We start from the raw sequence: 27,103 nt of genomic DNA, 5'->3' as shown, positions 1-27,103 counted from the left end.
TTTTATTCAAATATTATTCAGAACAATTTTTGAAATATTGAAGAATAGTTTATTAGTGACCCATTGGGGCCAAATTCTGATACCCTTTCTCATATTGAGTAACACTTTAGAATGCCTTACTTTTCGAAAGGCTTTTGATACTGTTTCACATGACTTTCTCATAAATAAAGTAGGGAAATATAGCCTAGAGATGAACCTACTAAAAGGTGGGTGCACAGCTGGTTGGAAAACCATACTCAGTGAGTAGTTATCTATGGTTCACATTCAAGTTGGAAGAGCGTATCGAGTAGGATCCCACAGGGATATGTCCTGGGTAATTTTTTTTATAATTTCATAAATGATTTGGATAATAGCATAGAGAGTAGTTTGTAGACAATACCAAGCTGGGAGGGGTTGCAAGCACTTTTGAGGACAGAATTAGAATTCAGAATGATCTGGACAAACTGGATAAATGGTCTAAAATGAAAAGGATTAAATTCAATAAGGACAAATGCAAAACACTATACGGAGGAAGGACCTGTCAACTGCACAAATACAAAATGGGAAATGACTGCTTAGGAACAAGTTCTTCAGAACTCTTTACGGATCTGGGAGTTGTAATGGATCACAAACTAAATATTAGTCAATAATGTGATAGTTGCAAAAAAGCAAACATCATTCTGGGATGTATTAGTGGGAATGTTGTAAGAACGGCATGAGAAATAATTCTTCCACTTTACTCAGCAATGAAAAGGGCTCAACTAGAGTATTGTGTCAAGTTCTGGGCACCACACCTCAGGGCAGATGTGCACAAATTTGAGAAAGTCTAAAGGAGAGCAACAAAAATTATTAAAGGTTTTAAAAGCATGACCTACGAGGAAAGATTGGAAAAAATGAGTTTGTTTAGTCTGGTGAAGAGAAGACTGATTGGGGAAATTATTATAGTCTTCATGTACATAAAGACTTGTTATAAAGAGGAGGGTGATACATTGTTCTCCTTAACCGTGGAGAACAGGACAAAAGATGGGCTTCAATTGCAGCTAAGGAGATTTAGGTTAGACAGTAGGATAAACTTCCTAACTGTAAGGGTAGTTAAGCACTGGAACAAATTACCTAGGGAAGTTGTGGAATTGTCATCAATGGATGTTTTAAGAACAGGTTAGATTAACACCTCTAAGGGATGGTCTAGAAAATACTTAGTCCTGCCTCAGGGGATAGGACTAGATAACCTATCAAGGTCCCTTCCAATCCTACATTTTTATGATTCTATACACACTGTCCCACTGATTTTAATGAGACTGCTCATGCAGTAAAGTGCTACTCATCATGAGGGCTAGAAAACATGTATTGCTGTTTACAAAGGACCATTGTGAACACTTCACCCTTATGGGTGAGTAATTACTCATCAGTTCAGTCTCATTGAAGTCTGTACTAAATATTATTACAAGTGTAATTTAAATATGGATATTCTTTGGATATCAGTGGTATCTAAAATGAAACATAAATCTGAATATAGAAAAAAGTTTGCTTTCAAAATGTCAAGAAAAATAGGTAATAAGAAGCTTAAAGAATTATCTTTTTTCTTTAGTTCATAATATTTTTTAGAGTAGTTGACATCCTACAAGTAAAACATTGTTTAATAAAGAGAATGTTGTACAGTATGAAGCAACAGAGGGTCCTGTGGCATCTTTAAGACTAACAGAAATATTGAGATCATAAGTTTCATGGGTAAGAACCTCACTTCTTCAGATGCAAGTCTAGGTAAGCACACTATTTTGATGGCTGTATGATTAACCCTTATTCTAAGGGTGTAGCTAGCAGGTTGGGTGGTATGTAATGAATACATAATAAACATAATATTTTATATATACACTGGAACCTGGAATTCTTGGACAATACCATGTAAATATATGAAACTAAATAGTATAACAGTTTAACAGTTCCTCTCACGTGGCTAGATTGTGATCCTGACTATGTACCCCCACAGAGGAGAAATACAGAGTAAGAATCCTCCTTAAACCTTACAGATATTGTTACCTTGGGTTTCTCATAACCCAAAGCAGTGATAACTTAACTGTTTCTTTCCAGGCAGTGTCAGGAATAAATCAATGGGGGGCACAGCTCATCTGTCTGATAAATAATTGATACAAACCAGAAGTACTGTCATCTAAAACTACTTTTTTAATAGATCTCAACACACACACACATGTTGTCATGGTAGGGTTAGAGCATTTCAAAACTTTTATAGTTACCCAAGTTAAGAAATGGTTCCAAGGGATCAGCAGCCAGGCTTCTGGAGGGTCCTGCCTTCTGGCTAGCTGCTGGGGAACTTAGCTATCAAATCCTTGCCCAAAGAAAGCTTCCTTGGACTGCTCCAAAGCATATTCTTTCACCTAATCTTTTATAGCTAACTTCAAACAAAGCGCACAACCTGTAGTGACTCCTAGTGCATCACCGATTCTAATTTTAGCAAAACTACTCATCTCTTATCATCAAAACATTTCTAGTGATAACAACAACATGTCAGGGCACTTAAAACCAACATGGCTATTCACTCACTCTCTTCCATACTTGTTAACTTTCTGTCCCATCCTCCCATTCTGATTAACAAACTGCAGGTATGCATGCAGCTGTCGGACCTTGCCTCACAAAGTCCTAAGATTTTCCTAGCTATGTGATGTTTGGTTTTTCAGCTGGCAGTGGCTGAACATATAAAATGGCTGATGCAGTACTGTCAAATTCTGGGTTACGTGCAGGAATGTCAAATTCTGGGGTACGTCTACACTGCAACAACACACCTGTGGCTGGCCCATGTCAGCTGATTCAGGCTCACAGGGCTCAGGTTGTGGGGCTATAAAATTACAGCATAGATGTCCAGGTTCAGGGTGGAGCCCGAGCTCTGAGACCCCAGGCCCCAACATCTACACTGCAATTTTATAGACCCACAGCCTGAGCCCCGTGAGTCTGAGTCATCTGACATAGGCTAGCCTCAGGTGTTTTATTGCAGAGTCAACATACCCTGTGTGGACTATCTGAACCTTGGGTCCAGGCATGAAGGAGTAAATTGTAGTTATTCCAGAGGGATGGGTAGAAAGTGTGTGAAGATGGGTTGGGAATGGTCTGGGACAGGGGCTCCTTCCCTTCTATTAGCACCTGGTCAGAGTAGCTGAGAGCATGCTGGAGGTGAGGGAGCAATTTACTACTTATCCCCAGGAACAAGGAGTGAGAAAGGGAGGCATTGTGAGATGTGTCTGAATTACAATGCTTCCCAGGGCCATGCCTGAGATGTTACACTTACAGCCTTTGCTCAGCGCTGTGCTTAAAGTAACAATTGGCCTAGCTTTCACCAGTCTTGCAGACTAGCTCTGAAGAGAACAGCTGGAATCAAGCATTCCTGTCTTTATGAAGTACTGTATACATGCATGTTCCAAGTATTCAAGCCACAATTTGTCATTAAGAATATCAGTTTTAAATTGGTAAGATCAGCTGTTTTCCAAATGCTTGTGTAATGGGGCATGGCTCATAATGGGGAAATTACAAATCTAAAAATGCTATGTTTACTAACAGGCTTGAATTCTTGGTCCTGAATACAAATTGCACAGAAAGAAACAGCAACCCTTTGTTTTGTTTTAACATATTAGAATAAAACTTTTTGAAATGTTATTTGTAACTGAATCTGAGGCTTGAATACTGTGTCTTACAATGAATATATATTGGACCAAGCCTAAGCAACCTTTTTCCAAATAGCCCCATGCACTATAGTGCCAAAAAGGGGGCCAGTAAAGTGTGGGCTGAATACTGAGGTCTGTAAATGTTCAGCATTTCATAGAAATCATAGAATATCAGGGTTAGAAGGTACCTCAGAAGGTTATCTAGTCCAACCCCCTGCTCAAAGCAGGACCAATCCCCAGACAGATTTTTGCCCCAGATCCCTAAGTGGCCCTTAAGGACTGAACTCACAACACTGGGTTTAGCAGGCCAATGCTCAAACTGCTGAGCTATCCCTCCCCCCTTCTCAGGGCATCATGTTGTACTGAACTCACACTAGCAGTCCCTGGTATTAAATATTACTCAACCTGGGTAAGGTTTGCACAATCATGCTCAGGATTTGCCACTCAGGGCAGAGGCTTTGCTGATGTACTGTTTGTGACTGACTTGTGTCAAATATACATTTACTGTGGAACAAGCATGTTCTCATTTAATATGGTATATTTCAAAGTATTCTGTTCTATTAAGGCTTTTATAGAAGAGAGATGATGAAAACCTAAGTATCTGAATTCTGCTGTTTAACTTCCCACCATCATGAGAGAAAACCAGCTAAACAAACATTCTGATCTGAAATGGGGCACAGGGGAGTCCACATTACAATCCTTTTTTTATTTTGACAGACTGCCACGTTCTTAAATGTCAGCCTTCACAGTTGGATAGCAACTTTTCATCTGGAGTTTACTGCCCAGGCTTCTGAAATTGGGAGCCAGACAACATCTGCCAACCTGGTGAATTTATGACCCAAAATATAATGCAGTAAACAGATTAGGCTCTAATTAGATTATCAGAAGGGTTGGCAGGGCCACTTGGGACATGATCTGTTGTAGAAAAGGCAAAGTTAAATGCTCTCCAGCTCTATACATTACTTAAGGATACATTTTACATTAGTCATTTGATTTAGTGTTACATTAGGCAGCATGGGACCTCTGCACCCTAAGTGCCTCTGTCTAACACCTATTTTTTAAAAAGTCTGAGATAATATCAAAACAAGAGTAGCAGGCAGTTCAGATGAATCCAACAAATACCCCAAATAGCACCCCCCAAAATCCTGCTTATTGCAATAGGGTGATAGCTATGACGACTATAATTTAGTATTACTTCACAGCACACAAAGGTGCAATAGACATTTTTCAGAAAAATACAGAAAGAGAGGTCCTATCTACAAAGAACTTACAATCTGAATGTCAGACATGATACCCAAGAGTATGACAAAGAATAGCAGAGCAGGAGGAGTAAGGGCAGATACAAAAAATGATAATATTAGCCAGGCACAGAGTGAAGTCAGGCAAAACTGGGAAGCCTGTGCACCATCCTTCTGTATGCCAGAAAGCTGAGAGGGAGAACTTCCTGAGCCATAATGCCTCTTGAGCAAGACCACTGTGCAAGTTGCACACAATTTAGTCCTCCCTGAGCGACTATATGGTGCTTTTCACATTCTGGGTGGTTTTCATTCCATTGTAAAGCATACTTAAGAAGAGTACATTAAATAGGATTGGAGCTATTACCCAAGTTAAATAGGCAGCAACTATGCACTAAGAAGGTTTACATTCTGTTAGTGAACTTTCTAATGTGTCCTACAAATTTCTCAGATCATGGCTCAGGACTGTGATACCAATGAGTAAATCTGTTTCTTTTCTATTAATATTCTCAGGTTGCAATTGCATTCAAAAAGAACTTAGTTAAAAGCAAGGAAATTTAACTAATGCATGTCTAAAGTTCACAAATATGCAATAAATAGATTTAAAATCTATTATACTGCACTGTGAATTTTCAGTGAAACAAATAACCCAGTTTGATAGAGCAAATTCAAATTTGCCTAATTTGCACAGGTCTCTATATGCTTCTGGAATCTTTTCTCCCATCTCTATTTTTAGCAGTGCAGTCAGTCATTATAGGTATTTAAAGGCTGATTAGGTTTGCAGAATAGTTAAACAAAATACTAACCGTACAGAAACAGAAAGATACTTCTTCTTTAACAGTAAAAGTTATGCATGAAAGAACCCTTTTAATTAACATTGCTGTTGAGATATGTATTAGAGAACCAGATTTCCCTGTTCAAAAAGACTTAAAGTACTATGTTAAATGCTGGCCTGGACGGGACATTATGGGGCAAATTCAGACCTTGAATCTCAATGGAGTTGAAACCTCTTATGTCATGTATGAATTTGGCTCTACAATTCGATCCATTGAAACATAATACACTGCTTTTTACATTAGCCTACATTAAATTGCTGGATATATGTACTAATGGTTTCAGTTAAAGTAATAACCATTACAAACTTCTGTCCATCCCTAGAACTCAGTCAAGTCTAAACATCAATTTCAGTTAACCCCAATCCCTTACCTCAGCCCTTTCAACCTTTAATGGTAGTATCCTCTGCTGTTGCACTTCGCATCTTCCTCATTAGTGACTCCCAGGATAGCCAACCCCGAGCATTCAAAAATCATGAGACAGGTCCCGCAAAATCACAAGATTGGATTAAAAATTGTAAGATTAAAAATAATAAAATTTGGATCTTTTTATTGCCTTCTGGGTTTGGGTCCTTTAAATTCATGTTTTCAAACTTCATCAGCCACCTTGGCTGCTAGAAACTTTTATTTTTAAATGAAAGCTGAGATTTTCAAATAATAACATGACTCCAGGAGCCCAGGTTTTAAGCAAAATATCAAATTTCATGACACTTACCATTAAATTGGCAACATCAGACATCTCACAATACACATTGCTCCCAAGTTGTCCTAAGTCTTCAGTTACCTGGGACTTCTTCATAAACCTGTAGCCTTCCAGGTATTTCAGTTGGAAAAGCTCCAGATTGTAATATTCAAAAGTGGGGCAATAGGCCGATTACCTCTGCCACTTTCTGCTACTGTTGTGGGGAGGCACAAAGCTTTCCTCCTGAAGGATGTGGGTGAGAGGAGGGTCTCAAAGCCTCTCTACCCTAAAAAAGATAACCTGTTTAAAGTTACATTTTGAGATCTATCAGTTAGCCAGTTTTTAATCCATTTAATGGGTCCCATGTTAATTTTATTAACATCTATTTAGCATTCAATCTATTTAGCATAAAAAAAGAAAAGGGTAAGGGGTGACTTTATTGCAGTCTACAAGTACCTATGTTGGGAAGTTCTGTGACTTGTGCTACACCAAAGGTGAGACTAGATGATCACAATGGTCCTTTCTGGCCATAGAATCTATGAGCACATTGAGTCTCTCTCTAGAAGGCAGGTTCTCTAATTCTTTAATCATTCTCATGGCTCTTCTCTGAACGCTTTCCAATTTATCAACATCCTTCTTGAATTGTGGACACCACACATAATATTCTAACAGCAGTTACACCAGTGCCAAACACAGAGGTAAAATAACCTCTCTACTCCTTGAGATCCCCCTGTTTATGCATCCAAGGATCTCATTAGCCCTTTTGGCCACAGCATTACACTGGAAGCTTATGTTCAGCTGATTATATACCACAACATTCAGAGTGATTGCTTCCCAGAATAGAGTCCCCCATCCTGTAAGTACAGCCTACATTATTTGTTCCTAGATACATACATTTACATTTAGCCATATTGAAATGCATATTGTTTGCTTGCACCCTGGATTACCAAGCACCCAGTTTACCAAGCACCCTGGAGTACCAAGCAATCCAGATCGCTCTGTTTCAGTGACCTGTCTTCTTTATTATTTACCACTCCCCAATCATCTGCAAACTTTCAGTGATGATTTTATTTTTCTACCAGGTGATTGATAAAGATGTTAAATAGTGTAGGGCCAAGAACTAGTCCCTATGGGATCTCACTAAATGAGGATTTCCCGTTAACAATTACATTTTAGGACCATGCTGTTAGCCAGTTTTTAATCCATTTAATGTGTGCCATATTAACTTTATATCTTTCTAGGTTTTTAATCAAAATATGATGTGGTACCAAGTCAAATGCCTTACAGAAATTTAATTATATTATGACAACATTATTACCTTTATCAACCAAACTAGTAATCTCAGAGGAAAAAAAAAAGATATCAAGTTAGTTCGACAGAATCTATTTTCCATAAACCTATGTTGACTGGTTTTCATTATATTACCCTCCTTTAATGCTTTATTAATTGACTCCCATATCAGCCTCTCCGTTATCTTGCCCAAGATCAGTTTCAGACAGACAGGCCTATAATTTTCCAGATCATCCCATTTACACTTTTTAAATATTGGCAGAACATGAGATTTTTCCCTGTCTTCTGGAACAGCCCCAGTGTTCCAATACTTCTTAAAAATCAGCATTAATGGTCCATACACTTCCTCAGCCAGCTCTTTTACAACTCTTGGATGCAAGTTATACAGTCTTGCTTATTTAAAAGTGCTAATTTTAGTAGCTGCTGTTTAACATTGTCTTGAGAAACTAGTGGAACGGAAATAATGTTACCATATAATGTGACCATATCATCTGTTTTTTTTCCCAAATACAGAACAGCAATATTAATTGATCACTTCTGTCTTTTCTGCATTAGTATTGATAATGATAGAGGAGCTTTCCCTCATTCCACCCTCTCAAATAAGACTCTTATGTGTAGGAAAAACAGCTGCCAAGCTTCTCTGACAGAATCTTCCCTTCCAAAATATTGACTTGCTGGGAAAGAAAAGCTTTGCTACCTTAATGAATATGCAAAATGGTCTCCAGATAGCCTTCATGTGTGGGTCAAAACTGTGAATTGCACAACTCCTGCACATGAAATTACAGCAACAGAAAGAACCATCTTTATGCATGACTTTTCCTTCTTTCTTTGAAAGGATTTACGGATAACTTTGTAATTATTGTTTCATCCATACTAAGTTAATGGTCTGATTTGATAACTTTTTATTCCAGGAAGGTTTTTACAAAAACAACCTCATATCCTTCAATATACCATTCTAGTCACTATCACTTGATTTATACATACAAACACTTAGAGTCCTGTTGCTAAAGTTAATAGTAAGAACACATAACTATTTTTTGCAGTATCTAGGTGAATGATTGCTGAATGTGAGGTGGCCAAAAAAGGGCAGTATATTATCAGGAAAACTCCACTAATTTCACTCAGCTCAGACGCCTAAAATGTTTAAAAGGTAAGAAAACAATAACAAACATGAATAAATAGTGAACTGCATCTGAAAACAAAGGCTACTTTTTAAAAATGCAATTGTTATTAAACAGAGTATGATCTAGTGAACCATAACTACAATTAATAAGAATAATTAATATTATTAGAGCCCTGAGGGAGGCAGGAAGCAGTCTGAGTGGTATATAGTCTTTTTAAATATCCTCTCTCTAGATCTGAATGGACATCTGATTTTTCAGTTTGCTGCCAATTCTGAAAATAATCCACAATAATTTGTTTTGAGTCAAACAATCAACTTTCTTTGGAATTTTCAGCAACTTGAAAAAGTTTTAAAAAATTAATTTTAGGTCAAGCAAAACACATTGTTTGACCCAAAAAATTTTGTTCCCAGGCATTTAATGAAGGTCTACATTCACAAAATAGGAGAACAGGTGGTAAAGGAAGAGCCTCCTTCACCTTCTTATAACCTGTAGCACAGTAGTTAGGATGCTCACCTAGGAAATGAGACACCCAGCTCCAAATCCCCACTCTAAAGCAGGGATCTGAAGCCAGGTGTCCCCCTTTTCAGATGGGGAGGGGGTGTCCGAACCATCAGGCTATTAGCTATTCTAGAACAGGTTTCTCAATCTTTCCTGGTGCAGTTGTTCCATTTTGTATTAATAATTAAATAGTCATTGGAGCAGGGATTCAAACCTATGTATCCCACATCCCGGGTGAGTACCCTAACTAGGGGGCTACATTTTATGGGGTAGGGGGCACCTCATCCCCTTCTCCTCCTCCTGGTTCCATTTTGTGAATGTTGCCTAAGTCCCTTTGTGAATCTAGCCCTCGCCAATGTTCCCTCTAATTTTTTCCATCCATGTGCGGAATACATTTTGTTATGTGCACTGAGGTATGTGCGGATGTGTGCCACCAGTAGAAACAAAAAACCTAGATATAATATATATTTTTAAAAAGTTACCATGGGGATAATTACTTCAGCTAGGACAGGTTAGCATTTTAGAACTCACTACTCAAAGAATTAAATTTAAGTGTAAGAGAAATAAAAATTATGAAATGCATAGATCAGTCAAAAAACTAAAATAATACACTTAGAAAGAATAAAATTACAGAGAATATATGTGCATTGCAAGAAGTACCAAGAAGTAACAACAACAATAATACAAGTATATGTTGGGAGGTAAGTGTGAAAGAGACAGAGAGTGTGTGTGTGAGAGAGAGAGAGAGAGTGTGTGTGTGTGTGTGTGTGTGTGTGTGTGTGTGAGACAGAGAGTCAGATAGACAGACAGCGTGTGTGCTGGCTGCTGGGGAGGTTTCTGAGAGACGCTGTGCACTGTCTCTTTAAGGCACTCACTGAAAGCTCTCCTGCTCCGTCCTGAGCTCTGTCTCTCCTCCCCGACTCTATGGAGATGGGGTGCATGAGCTGGGGGGAGGAGGAGGAAAGAAAGAGACAGTGTGTGTGCTGGCTGCTGGGCAAGTCTCAGAGACTGGGCACTCACTCACCTAAAAAGCTGATTCAGACCTCAGACCACAGCAGCTCTCTCCTGCTCCGAGTCCTAAGCCAGGCTGTCCTGTCTCCCCTGCTCTGCGGAGATGAGGTACAGAGGCAGGGGGAGGAGGACACCCTGACAATCAGCACTCCCCTCCCGCCTAGCTCTGCACAGCCAGCAAGAAGTTCCCAGAAGCAGCTGCAGAAGCAACGTGGCTGCAAAGCAGCGGGGGGTAAGGACACCTGAACACACCCTGCCAGATATGTGCGGCTCTGCTAATCAAGTGCGCGGCACTTGAATCACTCTTGGGTGACCGCCCAACCGCACAGCTTAGAGGGAACACAGCTCCAACAATTTGGCTGAAACTATGTAGTGAATGTGTGTCAAATTTGCGATTACTTTGGAGTTAGCCAAAACTAAATTTTTTGTTGAATAAACTATTTGTCTGAAATATTTCACCCAGCTCTATATACCACAATTGTTATGTAGGGAAAATCCTAATCAGGAGAACTGTTCCAATGGTAGACCTGGTGAATCCAGTTTGTCTTTTTCTGGGTTACAGTTGAGTTTTTTTCACTCTGAAGTGGTTTCTATTAACTTCATGGATCCAACTATTTGGATTTGGATTAGATTGGCAGAGGCCTTGGTAGCAGACTGATGTAATATAAATCTGAAGCCTGGGGAGGAGAGAGGATGGGGCACGCTTGGGGGAGGGGTAGAATGGGGCAGGAAGAGCGGTGTGCAGCAGAGGTGGGAAGAGGCGGGACAGGGATGGGGTCTTGAGGGAAGGAATGGAGTGCGGGGCAGGGCCTGGGTCAGAGCAGAGGTCAAGCATTCCCTGGTACATTAGAAAGTCGGTGTCTCTGTCTCTAGGTACTTCAGGCTGTGAGCTGATAACAGGGCCAAACCCCACTTGGGTTGTTAAAATAGTGTGGGAACATTTATTTCATTATTGGTGGAGACTATAGATGCTTCCCCTCAGAAGAACAAAGCACTCACATCTCTTAAAAGAGAGAATGATCAAAGGCCTGATAGCAAAACCATCTTCTGATAAACTTGACACTTATCATCCTGCCGGTAAACTTCTTTGTTGAGGAAGATTATTGAGAGGGTTGTGTGGAGGCATCACTGGCTATATCTAGAGCCCTCAGATTTACTTGACCCATCCCTTTCAATGTAGCACTGGGCATTGGCGTGGCACAGAGACTGGGCTGGTCCCTTTGGTGGATAGTAGACAGAGATCACATATGTACAGCCTACATTTGCAATATGGCAAACTGCAGCTGCATCTGCTTATCTCAAATTTGAAGGGACAGCTAGCAGAAAAACAAGAGGGGGAAAGTTTCTATTGAAGGCAAGACCAATGTAAACAGGGAATAGTTCCAAAGGGAAGAAACTGAAATCCTAACTTTGTGCTGGGGGAGGAGGGACAAGGGATCTAGGTAAAAGCTATCCAAAGATTTTCAAAATTGAAGTTTTGCAAAAGTTGTGTTCATATATTTTCCTTTGATATTCTGATTCTAAAATAAAACTTGGTTTAAGACATTAGCTGCTTTTACTGCTTTAACATTTACCACCATTGTATCAGAACACACTTGACCATGAGGTATTGTTAACACATCTCTGGACCTGAAAAGGCTTAGATGAAGTCATGCTTCAGGTACTCTATTCTTTAGTTTCTGAGAGGACCTAGAATATAGTAATGTGCTATGATTCATTCCCTCAAGAGCTCTCTTATGGGGGGTAACACAAGATTCTAGTCTCATACTTTTTCTGCATTGTGCATGGGAGGCCATAATGAGACAATGAAATAGTGTGGGCTGCAGTGCCACCAGGAAGCTGTTCTGTGACTCATCAGATCCAGATGGACTGGTCATTCAGCATTCCCAGTGTCTGGCCAAAGAGGAGATTTCTGCCCCTTGATATGTATAACCAGGAGTTATAACTAAAAATGTCCATAGTCTAGGGGCCCTGTTAGATCTTTGTCTGTTTCAGGATGCGCAGACAATATTGGTGTCCAAGGATACTGCTTTCCACCTTTTGCTTAGGAGGGGGAGGGATAGCTCAGTGGTTTGAGCATTGGCCTGCTAAATCCAGACTTGTGAGTTCAATCCTTGAGGGGGCCACTTAGGGAGCTGGGGCAAAATTAGTACTTGGTCCTGCTAGTGAAGGCAGGGGGCTGGACTCGATGACCTTTCAAGGTCCCTTCCAGTTCTAGGAGATAGGATATCTCCATTAATTTTAAAAAAGAGCAATTCTGTTAGAATGCAGAATGTGAGGGGTACTGTAGCAATAATTTACACATGGAGCACATCACAATTGTGCTCCATAAACTGCACTGGCTCCCAATTTGTTTCCATTTGGATTTATAAAGACATGGATAGCCTGTATCCTGTGCATCTCAGAGACCAACTTGTGGTGCTTCAAATTCATAAATGTGATGAGCTGGGACACCTGAGCTAATAGTCCCTGGTTAAAATTAGAATCATGCACTAGATGCATCAAGTTTTTTGTTCAGTGTTCACAAGAGTATATCAGAGAATGACCATTTCCTTCCCACAGGGAGCTTTTTATTCAGTTCTTACTCAGTCCTTAAACACAGTATATAAACTGAGTAAGGACTTCAGGATCTGACCAAGAGTGAATAAGACAAGTAATCTTACTCATAGCTTACATGTGTCAAGCGCGAAAAGAACATCAGTTTTGTCTTCATTTTCATTAAGAGCATAGGTATACATATATATATTGTTTGAAACAGTATATATTTGAAACAGTAGTTCAGTGAAAAATAAGACCCAGTCTGAACTTCAGTTCAAATATTCAAACCTGAACCATCTTTAGATAAATTAAATACCCATTTTTGCTCCCCAACAGGCCTCCTTTTGCCTTTGCTGAAACTCATCACATTTTCTTTGCAGGTGTAGCAATCGCTGCTGGTGCAGTCTTCAAATCTTGTAAGTTCCATAGGGTAAAAGATATGGTGCTCTCTTAAAGTGAGACATGTTATAAGGCTGGCTAACAAACATGTGACTAAAGCAACACCCTAATAAGAGTTTGCAGACTCCAGTATAGACAAGAAGGTATTAGAATTTATATTTCAAGGTGGAATGAGATTGGTATAAGAATACAATGAAAGCAACCACTCAAGGGACCAAGCAAGTTTCTTACCAGTCTGTCCTGTAATGGATTACAAAGAATTTGAAGAAAATTTCTTATTCTAGTGTGTTACCTGTGCATTTCTTGATATTGCTGTTTCTTTTTCCATGTGATCCTAACTTGCATCTAAAATTCTCCTCCCAAAATTCTGCAAACCACACATTTCTTCGATTATTAGCAAGGGTACGGCTCCGAAAATATCTATCGAATCCTAAAATTAAACAAAAAATTTAAAAAAACATAAAAATATAACACAGGATGCAGAAGAATATATTTATAAGTTTTTGGTGGATCTGTTTGGATTGCATAACAAGAATGCAATGCATATCTTGTGATATAAACTACCTGAATACAGATTTTTTTAAAAGAATGAAGTGGTATTTGGGAAATAAAAATAACTACATTTGCTATTAATATTTGTTTTGGAAAAAATGTTCTTGAAACTGCTATAACAATTATTTGATGAAACCAAATCGATAATGCTGCTGTGAAATACTATAGCTGAAGAAAATGCAATGCAGGTGGTCAATAAACTCTCCAATTCAACATCAATATACTGTAAAGGCCCAATCTTGCAAGGTGCCAAGTGCCCTCAATTCCCATGGAGGTCTGCATTGCATTCAATACTGCATGAAGTAAATGGGAGATTCTCATCAACTAAATATAAATCTTAAAGTGTGTCTTTTGTGTCATTACTATAAGTTCTTACCATCGATAGAAGCTCTTTTGGGCAGAATGGTGACTGCTCCTTCTGCAATCTCTTCCTGTTGGTAAACAGGTGAAATTTTTGACCCCCAACTATCTGAGCCAATCCAAAGAAAATGTCCGGTTTGATTAGTTTTTTTGGCTGCTTCTAATATTCGCCTGCAAATAAACAAACAACTAATTAGATATAAAGCATTTACCAAGAAATGTTACTGACTAGAGTCCCCCTGCAGCATTGGTTCTGGCTATACATAAATAGCCTGTCTTTAACCAATTAGTCAATTGTTCTGACAGTCTAAAGCATATTTCTCAAAAGACACAGAGTTCAGCACTCAAGCTACAGTACTGTAAATATTAATTTGCCTCATCCTTACCCTTAAACATATTATTCTGTCTATCATTCTTATATGTTTCATCTCTTTCAGTCCTCAAGTTACAATATACAGCATTTTCAGGCTTAGTAACTAAGAAGTTTTGGGGTCTCTGTGGAGCAGTGACATAGCATATGGCATAATGGCAACCTTACATTAGATTGAAATCTGTTAGGAAATCAGACACGGGCTACCAGAAAGGGACTTTCTGCAAAGAGGTGACTTCAACATAAAAAATTAAGAAAACAAGCACCTAATATCATCCTCGTTTGCAAACATGATCACTGCTCGAGCATTAGGAGTTTCCAACAAGCGCTTGATGATCTTGTCAAATTCTCCCAGTCTTGGTTCACGGGGGATTTTTAGCGACTGAGCGATGCAAACGCCACCTGCATGTGCGCGCACACAAAAAAAAGCAAAACTAATTAATTGAGGTGAAACTCTGAACTGTTTATTAATACTTAACTTAATAAACCTATGGCAAAACAGACAAGGAAAACAAGATACCAGTTTGATTGGAGGAAACAGTTCAGCCAAAAAAATTATCATGTCCAGAGGGAGTGTCTAACTCTTCTAACCACTTGCAAAAATCCGCAATGATTCCATGCAACTCAAAGCTTAAACATGATGACACCTGGTGCAAGTTACCTATGTGTTTGTCATTCACTGTATCCAAAACTTAAAAGAAATATCAGGCCAGATCCTCAACTGGGGTAAATCGGCATAGCAGTGATTTACACCTCTTGAGAATTTGGCTTGTCATTTTGTCACAAGATTACATTTAGTCTAGAAAATACCTGTGGGTTGACAGTTAACCTGCCATCAAAACTTCTTTTCCAGCGGTGGGTAAGCAGGACAATGATTAACAGTAAATATTGTGGTTAGAGGAATGAGATAGCAAACTTGTAATCCTAATGGGAACCATACACTGAATTTTTCCAATTGCTATTACAGCATTTTTAATTAAGTTGTCTTAATCATTTAACCATCTGGGTTGTCAATAAAAAATCTAAATTACTAATGGCTGAATAAACACAAACTCAGAGGCAATATTTATGTTTTTTTCCGTGACAGAAGCAGGAATTGGAGCTAATTAGACCCTTTACATTTTAACTGTTCTGCAGGAAAGGATCCTTAAACTCAATGTTATCCAATGGAATAAATCCTGCAGTTTTGGAAACTCTCTGCAGCACAGGTGGAATTTTAAGACACCATGGTTATATACATTTTGAGAATACTAGGCAAGAAATTCACTGAGAGCCTGTCTTATGGCACACTTAGTCAGGAAGGGCACCAAATCATTGTAGCTCAGGGTTTTCAGCCCTTATATTTTTGTTGGGGTTTTTAAAATATTATTTGCCATAATTACTTTCTCCTTAAGAACAAGCTACCTAATAGCCTTCACTCCAGTCCTAGATCTTCTGAAACACTTCATTGTGAAGGTGATACAGTCCAGGAGTAATGGAATCTGAAGAAGTGCAGGATCCCAACAGTGACACCTAAGGTTTTCTCATGTTAGGGAGTTTTAAAGAATAATTTTTAAACCTTAAAAATAGGTTATAACATGGTGTTTTTTGCTGAAATACAGGATCCAGATTTGTATTTGGACCATATACACTATCCCATTAACCTCAACTGTTCTCCACTCAGGTAGATCACAGTGCAGGGTCAGGATTTAAGCAAGTCACTAGCAGCTAACGCAATTGTCATGAATAAAAATAAAAGTTCTTATGAAAATCAGTGGATTTGGTCAAGGACAAAAATGTCACCTTTTTCATCACTGGTCACGGACTTCTTTATGACAACAATCATAATTTCACCAGTTTGGTGAAAGCAAAACACCGTGTTTTGCTTTCAACTTTTCTCTATTTCACATTAAAACAAAAACACATTTTTGCAAGTGAAAACACCTTCCATTTTGCTGCAAAAACAATGTTTGTGTTAGAAATAGGTTTGGGGTTGTTGTTTTTGTTTTCCTTCTGTAAAGAGGGTAAAGATGTAATAATTTACAATTTATTTTATTTGTTTCCAGTGGGATGTTACCATTTTTGCTGGCAATAATTTTTTCTCTCATAGCTGTATTAGTAACCAGGTTCTCCACAAAAGACTGCTATTTTGTCAGTAACAACAAGTGAGAACAAATACTAGGTGATCCTAACATCTACCAGGTATTTATGATGATCCAATGGTGATATAAATGACATAATGCTATGAAAATGTTTGGCCAATATTTCTAAAAATAAGATAACCTATTCTAACATACAATCAGAAAATAATCCCTCATTCTAAGCTATTTCTGAGTTAACAGATTTGCACACCTGACAATGAATGCTAAAAGAAATATTGAACAGATGTACTGTAAATGTTTGTCATTTAAGTAATAACAGTTCTCTGGTTTAAAAAAAGTAAAGGCTTGAAAAAGAACATTAAGCTCTCAACAGTAGCCAAAGTCATCCAGACATGGGAATGAAAAATGACATAAAATAATAATAATTTGTTACCTCATAAATTTCTTGAGTATAATTTTGAAGCCTTTCTACTCATGCAGTGGCTCTTAGGAAAAAAACATTCTCTCTACATGAAATGCAACCTCAAATATTACAAATGCATATATATTATATACTGCATATTGCCATCTACATGGAATGGATATCAAGGAATGAAAAACTACAGTAGCTGAAAAGTTATTTTCCTGGAGTCCAAATGGTGTAGCAAAAACACCTTTCCATCATTATAGCATTAAATTCAATCCTGACTGCACTGTGCAACTTAACATCTCTACACTGAAGATCTATTAGGAACAAAACAAAATGCACTTCAGCCTTATTGTTACATTTATAATGATTTCTGCAAGCTATTTTCTGACATATAAAACATTTTGTGTATATCCATATCTATTTATTACTTATACTGTTGTGGCAAACAAGTAACAGCATATCAATGTATAGTTAATGATCAAATCTCCAGTTCCTAAAGCATAACAGAACAACATTAAGGTGACACCCAATTGTGTATAGGTATTGCAGATTTGATCCTAAAAGGCAAATATCCACACTTCATTCATTTAAGTCCAAAACAACATTAGATCACTGTAGTATTTTTGTGTATTTCTTATGTTTTGTTATGTTTTTAGTATCCTTTAATTATGAAAATCTGAAAATATCAATCTGTTAATGGACGAATTGCCAGACTCTTGGGGTGATTTCATGTAAGGTAGTCTGCACTGAGTGTCCACAAGTCCTATTGATGTCAAATGGAAGTTTACTTATTTGATTTCCTCAGACTTAGATAAGCACATGCTCAGAAAGCTAAAGAATGCCTTCTCAGGCCTGCATGTGCCCTAGACAAGAATTCAAACTACAATTATTAAAATGCACAAGTCTCTTAGTTTTTCCTAACCAACAGTTGCCAGACAGAAACTAGACCCTGAAATTGAGTTGCAGGTGCTCACCCCCTTTAGGATCAGATTCTAAACTGGTTTCTGCTATTGTTGAGGAAAAAGCTGAAGGAGCAAATTATCTAACTAGCACAAGGAGTCATTTCAGACATGCATATTTATGCCTCAATCCTGCAGTGAGAACCGCAGAGGGGAATCCAAACAGAGCCCCAATGAAGTCAATGGAACCACCCTAGAGGCTTTCAGTGCAGGACTGATAACTTAATAAAGAAATGCCAAACTACAATCTGTGAGAACTATCAGTATGGTCAGTGAATTATAATAGCTCTTCTGAGCATGTGAGCAACTTGGTCACTTACAAGCCCAGATCCATAAAGCTATTTAGGCGCCTCTCTTCCATTGATTTCAATTGAAACCTAAATACCTTTGTGGATCTGGGCCTTCCTCTCGCATTCACTAACTATTATGAGTTACATAGCTGCTACCTAAAATGTCTAAACCAATGACTTATCTTCCCATCTTGTATTTATTAAAAGCATTTGTGAAGAAAAGCTGAACAGTTACAATTACTGCCTGCCATACTCAGGAAGAGGCCTTTATGCAAGGCATACAAATCATGTTTCTTTCATGACACAGGCTGCTTACTTGTATATCCTTATGTTTAAGCACTCTCTTTACCCAAGAATTCCTCCCGCACAGAAATTCTCACTTCTCTAGAGAGAGATGGAGTTATATTTTAATTAAATTTACAACATACTATGACAAATATGATTTACAATATGGCCTTGGTAATGGTTTTCTTAGAACAAAACCGTGATGCCTCTTGATATACTGTAGTTGGCTGTAAATACAGCTGGGTGCATAACAGATTTGGGTTTGCTGGCAATTCTGGAAAAAACTGTTTCAGGTCAAATCAAAAACAAAATTTCTCAAAATTTTCACACATATTTTCAAATCTAGTCCCCTATCTCGCAATCTTTGCACGTGTGCTTGACTGTACACCCATGAGTAGTAAATTAAAGTCCATAGGGCTGCTTGGGTGTTTGAAGTTATGCAACTGTGTGAGTGTTTGAAGAACGAGGGCCCTGGATACAAACCACAGTTCAGCTGGAGCCTAAAATTTGCTAAAACATTACTACTGATATTTCTCTCTCTCTCTCCTTTCATAATATTAATATATAATAAACGAACAATACATACTATGTTCAGAATATTTCATTTATAAATAAAGAGCACTAAACCTCAAGAGCAGGTCCTCAAGGAATCAATTCTGAAGCACTTAGAGGAGAGGAAAGTGATCAGGAACAGTCAGCATGGATTCACCAAGGGCAAGTCATGCCTGACTACCTAATTGCCTTCAAGTGGAGTGCCCCGGGGTCGGTCCTGGGGCCGGTTTTGTTCAATATCTTCATTAATGATCTGGAGGATGGCATGGACTGCACTCTCAGCAAGTTTGCAGATGACACTAAACTGGGAGGAGTGGTAGATATGCTGGAGGGTAGGGACAGGATACAGAGGGACCTAGACAAATTAGAGGATTGGGCCAAAAGGAACCTGATGAGGTTCAACAAGGACAAGTGCAGAGTCCTGACTTAGGACAGAAGAATCCCATGCACTGCTACAGACTAGGGACCGAGTGGCTAGGCAGCAGTTCTGCAGAAAGGGACCTAGGGGTCACAGTGGACGAGAAGCTGGATATGAGTCAACAGTGTGCCCTTGATGCCAAGAAGGCTAATGGCATTTTGGGCTGTATAAGTAGGGGCATTGCCAGCAGATCAAGGGACGTGATCGTTCCCCTCTATTCGACATTGGTGAGGCCTCATCTGGAGTACTGTGTCCAGTTTTGGGCCCCACACTACAGGAAAGATGTGGAAAAATTGGAAAGAGTCCAGCGGAGGGCAACAAAACTGATTAGGGGGCTGGAACACATGACTTATGAGGAGAGGCTGAGGGAACTGGGATTGTTTAGTCTGCAGAAGAGAAGAACGAGGGGGGATTTGATAACTGCTTTCAACTACCTGAAAGGGGGTTCCAAAGAGGATGGATCTAGACTGTTCTCAGTGGTACCTGATGACAGAACAAGGAGTAATGGTCTCAAGTTGCAGTTGGGGAGGTTTAGGTTGGATATTAGGAAAAACTTTTTCACTAGGAGGGTGGTGAAGCACTGGAATGGGTTACCTAGGGAGGTGGTGGAATCTCCTTCCTCAGAGGTTTTTAAGGTCAGGCTTGACAAAGCCCTGGCTGGGATGATTTAGTTGGGAATTGGTCCTGCTTTGAGCAGGGGGTTGGATTAGATGACCTCCTGAGGTCCCTTCCAACCCTCATATTCTATGATTCTATGAAACCCAACATCTAATAAATTAACATTTCCCGTCTTCTAATCATCTTCTGATTTTAAAACCAGTGTTGTTAAAATGGTCAATAATGTTGCTATACAAGTGGGCTTTATATAGGTTGCACTGATAGACCTATACAGATGCACACAGTTTGTACAGCAGAAATCATGACTCATCCTTGGTGCATTATGTGCCTCCATGGAAGTATGAGAAGGCGCCGTCCCTGTGGTCCCTTGAAGAGAGAGAAGAGATGCCTCTATCCACCCATGTAGTCTCTCTTTCTCAGTTTTCCTATCTGTAAAATGGGGATAATACTGAACTACCCAGAGAGGTTATTGTGAGTGGAGCTGACTGAAACTCAGAATTTCCAGTTCACAGGAAATTTTTACTTTCTGGTTTCAGCAATTTTTTTTATTTTTATTTATTTATTTATTTATTTATTTTGCAAATTTTGAAATTTCCTGCAAAGTGGAGATTCCAAAAAAGTTCACTTCAGAAACACCAAAACATGGGGTTTCTGAAACAAAATATACTCCCCATGATCTCTGGCAGAAGCTGAACCACTCACTGTTCCTGAGAGATGGGCAGCCGTGAAACTGACAAGAATCATGTCAATTTCACTTTGCAGCTACCAGGGATTCCAGCCCTACCAAGGGTGGCCAGTTGTCTCCCCAGTCTGGCAGCCTAGGGAGTCTGGAAGCCTAGAGACTCAGGAAGTCTAAGGAGCCAGCAAGCCTGAAAATCTCCCAAATTAGTATGAGGGAGTCCAGAAGTCCTGTGAGCCTCAACTACAGGCGGGGTCCATGGCCCCCATGGCCCCTGGCCTGGGGCAGTCCACATGAAAAGGTTTGCCCTGGAGCCTAGGACTCTAGAAACCTGGGCTGTCCAGACACCTGCCTGGGGAAAAGGCAGGTAACCAGGCAGGGATCCTCTCAGGGACTGTTGAGTCCAAATTGTTCAAAAACATTTTGGGTTCAATGAATTAGCACTTTTTGAAGAAACTGTTGTGTTGGAGAATTTCCGACCAGCTCTAGTTGTGAAGATTATAGCTGGTTAATGTTTGAACAGTGCTATGTAAGTGATAATTACTATCTCGTTTTGTCTTTCACTTAACAGCTGATAATCTGTGTGCTTTTAAACACAGGATACAGTTAGACCTGGGTTTACAGACAATGCATTGTTTAGTTGTTTTGTTTGTTGTGATTAAAAATCATGTCCTAAAGAAATTGTTCAGTGCCAGACTTGGCCAGTTTACAGGCACTATGTATAACAGCTGTGGGAAACATGATATCAAGCCGGCAATGCATGTTCGTGAGATACTGAGTACTGTAGATTTAGAAGATAACACCAATACTTGAGATCAATAGCTTTTGCCTTCCTTTGTGCTTCTATAACAAGGCAAAACTCTGATAAAATGGTAGTACAATGCCTATGTCATTTTGGAGGTTAATCTTATGGTGTGTTAGAATGGTAAATACTTATTTTACCTCTCATGGACAATTCACAAGGTGGAATTCTCACTGTAAACAAATATTCAAGCAAATAGAAGTGGATGTTGGTGGAAGTGATACTAAGTGGGTATTTAGAAAATAATAGCAGACACTGTTGTAAACTTGTGACTCCAAAAATAAACAGGACACAGGGAACAAGCTGAATGGCTAACTAAGGGACACAAATTTCTACCATTCTGAGCAGTACCTAAGCACTGCATGCTTTAGACCAACAGCACTGAGATCAATGGGAGTAAACTATTGCTTCAGGTAGGGTGGCAGAATATAGTCCTGAAGTTCACGTTTATTCAGTTTTGGGACCACAACCACCCAGCTCTAAACTATTTAGCTTTTTAAACTATTTTATTTTCCCATTTATACAGTCAACAGTAACACTGTAAAAATGAAAAAGCATAGATCAAGATCTGTACTTGCTTTGACATAACTTCGTTTCTCAGAAAATAGAGGCATTTGTCTTATCCCTCAATCATCACTTATGGCACACAGTTTTTTCACAACAGCTTTGCAGTAATCCATATTGTTTCTTACAGACTCACTAGAAAATAACAGAAGCATTATTAAGGGCAATCCTACCCTTGTATGGCCATCCTTTGCCCTCAATTGCTCTCAATTACTCCTTTTTATTTCTAAAATAATTTACAGATCATAGATCTGCATAGAAGTAGACAAAAGAAGCCAATAAATTCTTAATACATATGTATGGATAGTTTCCAGGTAACTCTTCATAAATATATAAAGTCAAATTCCAAAGTCCTTGTTCCAAATTGAGGAACTGGCAGCAGGGACTCAGAATAGGCTTCAGCCAGACACCATTTTCTAAGACAACTGGTCCCTTATGCTGAAGGCTTTTCACTAGATTTCATTGAATGGTGAAGATTTGGGGCAAAATGAAGTCAATAGGATTGCATGTAGGCACAGAATATGCCTGCTGAGAGGTAGCTGGATGGTGATTTACAGAGACTAAAAAAAGGTAGGAGAAATTAAGGATTATCATCCCCGTTATCCAAATGAGGAATTGTGACACAGAGATTAAATGACTCTCCCACAGTAAGATAAGAAGTCCACAGCAGAGCCAGGAACTGAACCCAGATGTTCTCAGTTTCTCTTGGGGGTTATATTATTGGGCAGAGGTTTGCCTTAATTTCTGTTAAAAACCCCATATTTTAATATATACAATTATTTTTCTACAGCCCTTCAGATGCGAGGCAATGGACCATATCCACTTCCCTGCAAAATTACACACGTACCTATTTTTTAGGTCAAACAGAGTCAGACCTGCAGGAACAACCAAGCTGTTACGGCAAGGCTCAGTGTTACCCTATGCAATGATCTTGGACTGCATGGACCCTTGAAGTAGGGAGACCAGACATCCCGTTTTTAAAGGGATAGTCCCCTATTTAAGCCCTCCTGCAGGTGTCCTGACTCTTTCTTAAAAACGAACAAATTGTCCCGTATTTGATGTCTCCCTGCGCCCCATCCCCCTCCCAATCAATAGTGGTAAGTTCCACCAGCCACTCGCCCACCAGCGGTGAGTGCGGGGGTCCAGTGGTCGACGATGGGGGTGGGTGTGCAAAGCTGATATCAGGGCAAAGATGCAGTGCTTGGGGCCAACCGCTCCCCCTACTGGTCTGTCAGCGCAGCCCCCGCTGCATGTTGGCTCTCGGCCAGCAGGGCCCTGCCCCTCGTCCCATTTCCAGCTGGCACTGGCTGCGCACTATGAGCTGCGGTGGCTGGTGAGTGCAGGCAGGTGACAGGCAGCGGTCAGTTATGTGTTGCCTCTGCAGCCCGCCCATCAGCCCTTTACGTTCTCCCCCTCGTGCTGTCCTCTCCCTGCTTTGCCACTTCTCTCTCACACACACACACACAGAGCCCTGCTGCTCCTCCATATCTCCCCTTTTTCTCGCCCCCCTCCCCCCAGATGGGGCGCATCCCACTCCCAGCACTGTGCGGAGAAACAGCCCCCGGTCGGAGTGCTCAGCTCACTACCAGCCAGGCTGGCAGGCTTCTTCCTTCCCCCACTGCTTCTGGCTGGGCCAGTGCCCCAGGAAAGCCAAAGACCCTCCGGCTCAGGGTGCTAGCCAGGAGGAGCCAAGCCCTGTATAAGCCCCCCACAGTGCTGGCAAAAGGAAGCTTCTCCGCCCCTCAGCTAAGCTCTGGTGGAGTGGCCAAGGGGGGAAGCAATTTCCAGCCTGTTCATGTCCCGAACCTGTAGGCTCCACAGAAGCCCCCGGGGCAGGGGCTTAGCACCGTCTTCTCCCACCTCCCTCACCCCGTCCCTGGGTCCTTCCCCCAGGGAGCACGGGGATGCTCCGTTCCCTAGGCACCCTCCCCTCCTGAGCCACCTCTCTGGCCAGGTTCGCTGAAGCCCCTGCAGTCAGATTCCCTGGGCCCTGGTGCACAATGCATCCTTAGGGCTTAACCCCATTCCTGCCCGCGCTGTAGCCGGGGGACAGGAGGCAGCTGGGTTATGTAGGTGGCCAGCAGCAGCCCGGAGATGTTAGCTGTGCAGGCAGAAAGGGACAAGCTGCTTCCAGCCACAGGTGCGGGGGAGGAGGCGGGAGAAGAAGAGATGAGCTCTGCAAAAACACAGGCCAGGTCATCCCTCTTCCCTCTCCCCACCGCATCCGGAAGCAGCTCCTATCCCTTTCCTCCCGCACAGTGTCGAAAGTCTGCTACTGACCACGTTTTGGAGTGAACCCTGGCAGGAATCTTGGGAGGGGGAGCATGTGACCCTATGTGGCACAGCCCCACCCACATGTTGCCTCAGGAAGACGCAACCCCAGCTACCAAGAGAGGCGCATCCGTCCTGGGGGCCCAAAAAGGCATGGAGGGCAGAGAACACTGGGCAGGGAGGGTCAGTTCAGTCAGTCACCCCTCATGTGAGAGAGGTGTATGGGAATGTGTGTGTGTCACCTCTTCCCATGCGTGGGAGGGGTCGGGGGGTGTCACCCCTCCCTTTGTGAGCCTTAAAAATAAGGTAAATAAAAATAATCCAATTCCGCAGTATTTCTTTTTAACGGGCTCAGTCAACTTGATGTTAATTTGAATGTTTGTACTGCATAGTTCCGATAGATTGCTGTTGAACTCACTTGAATATGAGTAATTTTACCAGGTGTCCCATATTTAACATAGGGAAATATGGTCACCTACTTTGAAGGCCTTCAGTTTAAGCAGGCTGTTCAGATCTTGAACAGTGAGGATGCTTAGAATTTGAATATTAGAAGGAGGGCAGGCAAGTGACAGTTCAGGGTAGCAGTTATTCTCCTGCTTTCACTGCTACCAAGGCAGGGTACCTTTAGGAATTGTCTTATGGTCATTTAAGTTGCAACCACTTGGCTAAAAATCAGCTGTTTGTATCTATCTTCGCTAACCCCAACCATTTTCTATTGTAATTTAAATTTGCAGTTGTTCAAGTCTAGATGGATAAATTTACAAACTAAAGATTAAAGTTCACAGGTTTATTTTTCAAAGTAAGTGTTTTGCTTCTTTTAAAATCAAAAATCTTGTGGCTTAGCATTCCCACAAATTCCTGCACAATACCCCAGCAGACAGCTACAACATTAGCTGATTCTGCAGTCCATCATGGCAATGTTCTTTGATGTAGGTAATAGAAAGAAAAACATTTAATAATTTATAATACTTTGCTTTGAAAGCTTCAAGCAGCACTCAGTGTCCAATATACTAAAACATATTGTGTTTTGATGGATGATATGAGATTTTGTTGTGATCTATTAAAAGCCAGAAAGGGGGGCATGTTTAGACCCACATCAAGTTACTGGGGTTTAGTGAAAATGCAAGTATTCTTTTGCAGAAATCTTTAATAGCTGAATGGTAGTGTGTTCAATACGTACATGAAGTCATTAGCTCCCCTACTCGTGGCTAACAACAACAGAGAGGTCAAAGCTTGTGTCAATTACTCTCTCTCGTTGTTTCAGTAGATGGTCTTTTAAGGATGACTTATCAGCTTTTCCATATTATTTTATGGCTTGTGGTATTGGAAATGTTTAAAAATGTATTTGCTTAAATTGCATGTAGTCATTAAAGAGCATCCACATTTCTGATAGGTGTGAATAACAAACCAGAAAAATAGATATCAATAGCTGTAGGTATCTGTCTATCTAGATATAAAATAATGGGCAAAACCAGTTTTAAACCTAACATTTAAAGAAAGGAGGGGGGGAAAGTAAAGGCTCAGCCTTGCTCCCATAAAAGGCAATTAGCCATTGACTTGTGAGCAGAATCAAGCTCTAATATAACATGAAGAAAAGGGAAGTGTTTTTCTTTGTACTTTTATTTTGAATAGCAAAAGTTTCTGCAGCAGCAGTATTGAAAAGTGTGCCCAGCACCATCATCCGCCCCCGCACCGGAAGAGAAATAACTTCAAGGGATTTTATCACCATAAGTGAAACTAATGAAAAATCTCATTTTTGCAGGTTTGCAAAAAAAGCAACACATTTTTCATTCTTGCTTTGACTCTTCACTGCTATTTGTGAAAATGAAAGCCAGCTTTTATAGTCCTGGAAGTGAGAGGCTGAGAGAAGAGCTCATCTATAGTAAGAATACTTATGAATGGGTGAATATCACAACCTGCCAAAAGACTGAATAAATGGTTTTTTCAAAGGGTTGCAAGGTTGTGGGCATGGAATTTTCCCTACAACTATGAATCAGGGTCTGCAATATCTACATAGCTGGACTATAGTGGACACAGGAGGCTATGCCAAACTCAGGCATGGTCTGTGGCCAATAGATTCTGATTGCAATTCATTTTCAGTTACAATTGCTATTCATTTATTGCAATTTTTATGAGTCACGTTGTTTTTTGTAGACATAATAGCTGATCTGAATGTCTCTTCCTCAGGATAAGTGGCACTTTCTACTGCTAGTAGATTTGGAAATTGGAGAATATGTTGTTCTTGAATATGGTATGTAAATAAAGGGACAACGCCACTATTTGTGGTACCACTTTCTTATTGGACACTGGTAATTTTTTAGTAAAGCAGGGAGAATGTGGTTTATTTAGTTTGTTTTTAGGGGGTAGGGAAGTTGTGGACAGCAGGGATTTCTAATTCCCCTACATTTAAAAGGTTTACAAAATGTATTGGACTCAAACCTGATATAATCAAATCAGATCAAAATAAGGCCTTTGGAAATGTATGAATCATCTTAGTCTTAATTTAAATCATTGTTCAACTGTGTAAAGATCAGGCCCTTTCTTTTCCACTCCTCCCCCCTCCCCACACTTTTATGATTATTAGAAGAGATGTGTCTAAGTTATAAAAATCAGATCTGGATCCAAACTTTCCC

The 27,103-nt window shown here is 40.1% G+C and overlaps 1 protein-coding gene across 1 annotated transcript in view; it reads right to left on the bottom strand.

Annotated features, from left to right (window-relative positions):
- GRM8 (glutamate metabotropic receptor 8) overlaps nucleotides 1-27,103 on the bottom strand; it is a 496,728-nt gene that overhangs the window by 252,918 nt on the left and 216,707 nt on the right. The window contains exons 4-6 of the mRNA XM_054022770.1: nucleotides 14,809-14,944; nucleotides 14,189-14,343; nucleotides 13,553-13,690 (exon numbers count right to left, since the gene is read on the bottom strand). Coding sequence (XP_053878745.1) covers nucleotides 13,553-13,690; nucleotides 14,189-14,343; nucleotides 14,809-14,944 — 429 coding nt within the window. The remainder of the gene's footprint in view (nucleotides 1-13,552; nucleotides 13,691-14,188; nucleotides 14,344-14,808; nucleotides 14,945-27,103) is intronic.

This window comes from Malaclemys terrapin, chromosome 1 (genome assembly GCF_027887155.1).
Source record: "Malaclemys terrapin pileata isolate rMalTer1 chromosome 1, rMalTer1.hap1, whole genome shotgun sequence".
Lineage (NCBI taxonomy): Eukaryota > Metazoa > Chordata > Testudines > Emydidae > Malaclemys > Malaclemys terrapin.
The sequence above is the reverse complement of the archived record's forward strand: the minus strand, read 5'-3'. Positions and strand labels throughout refer to the sequence as shown.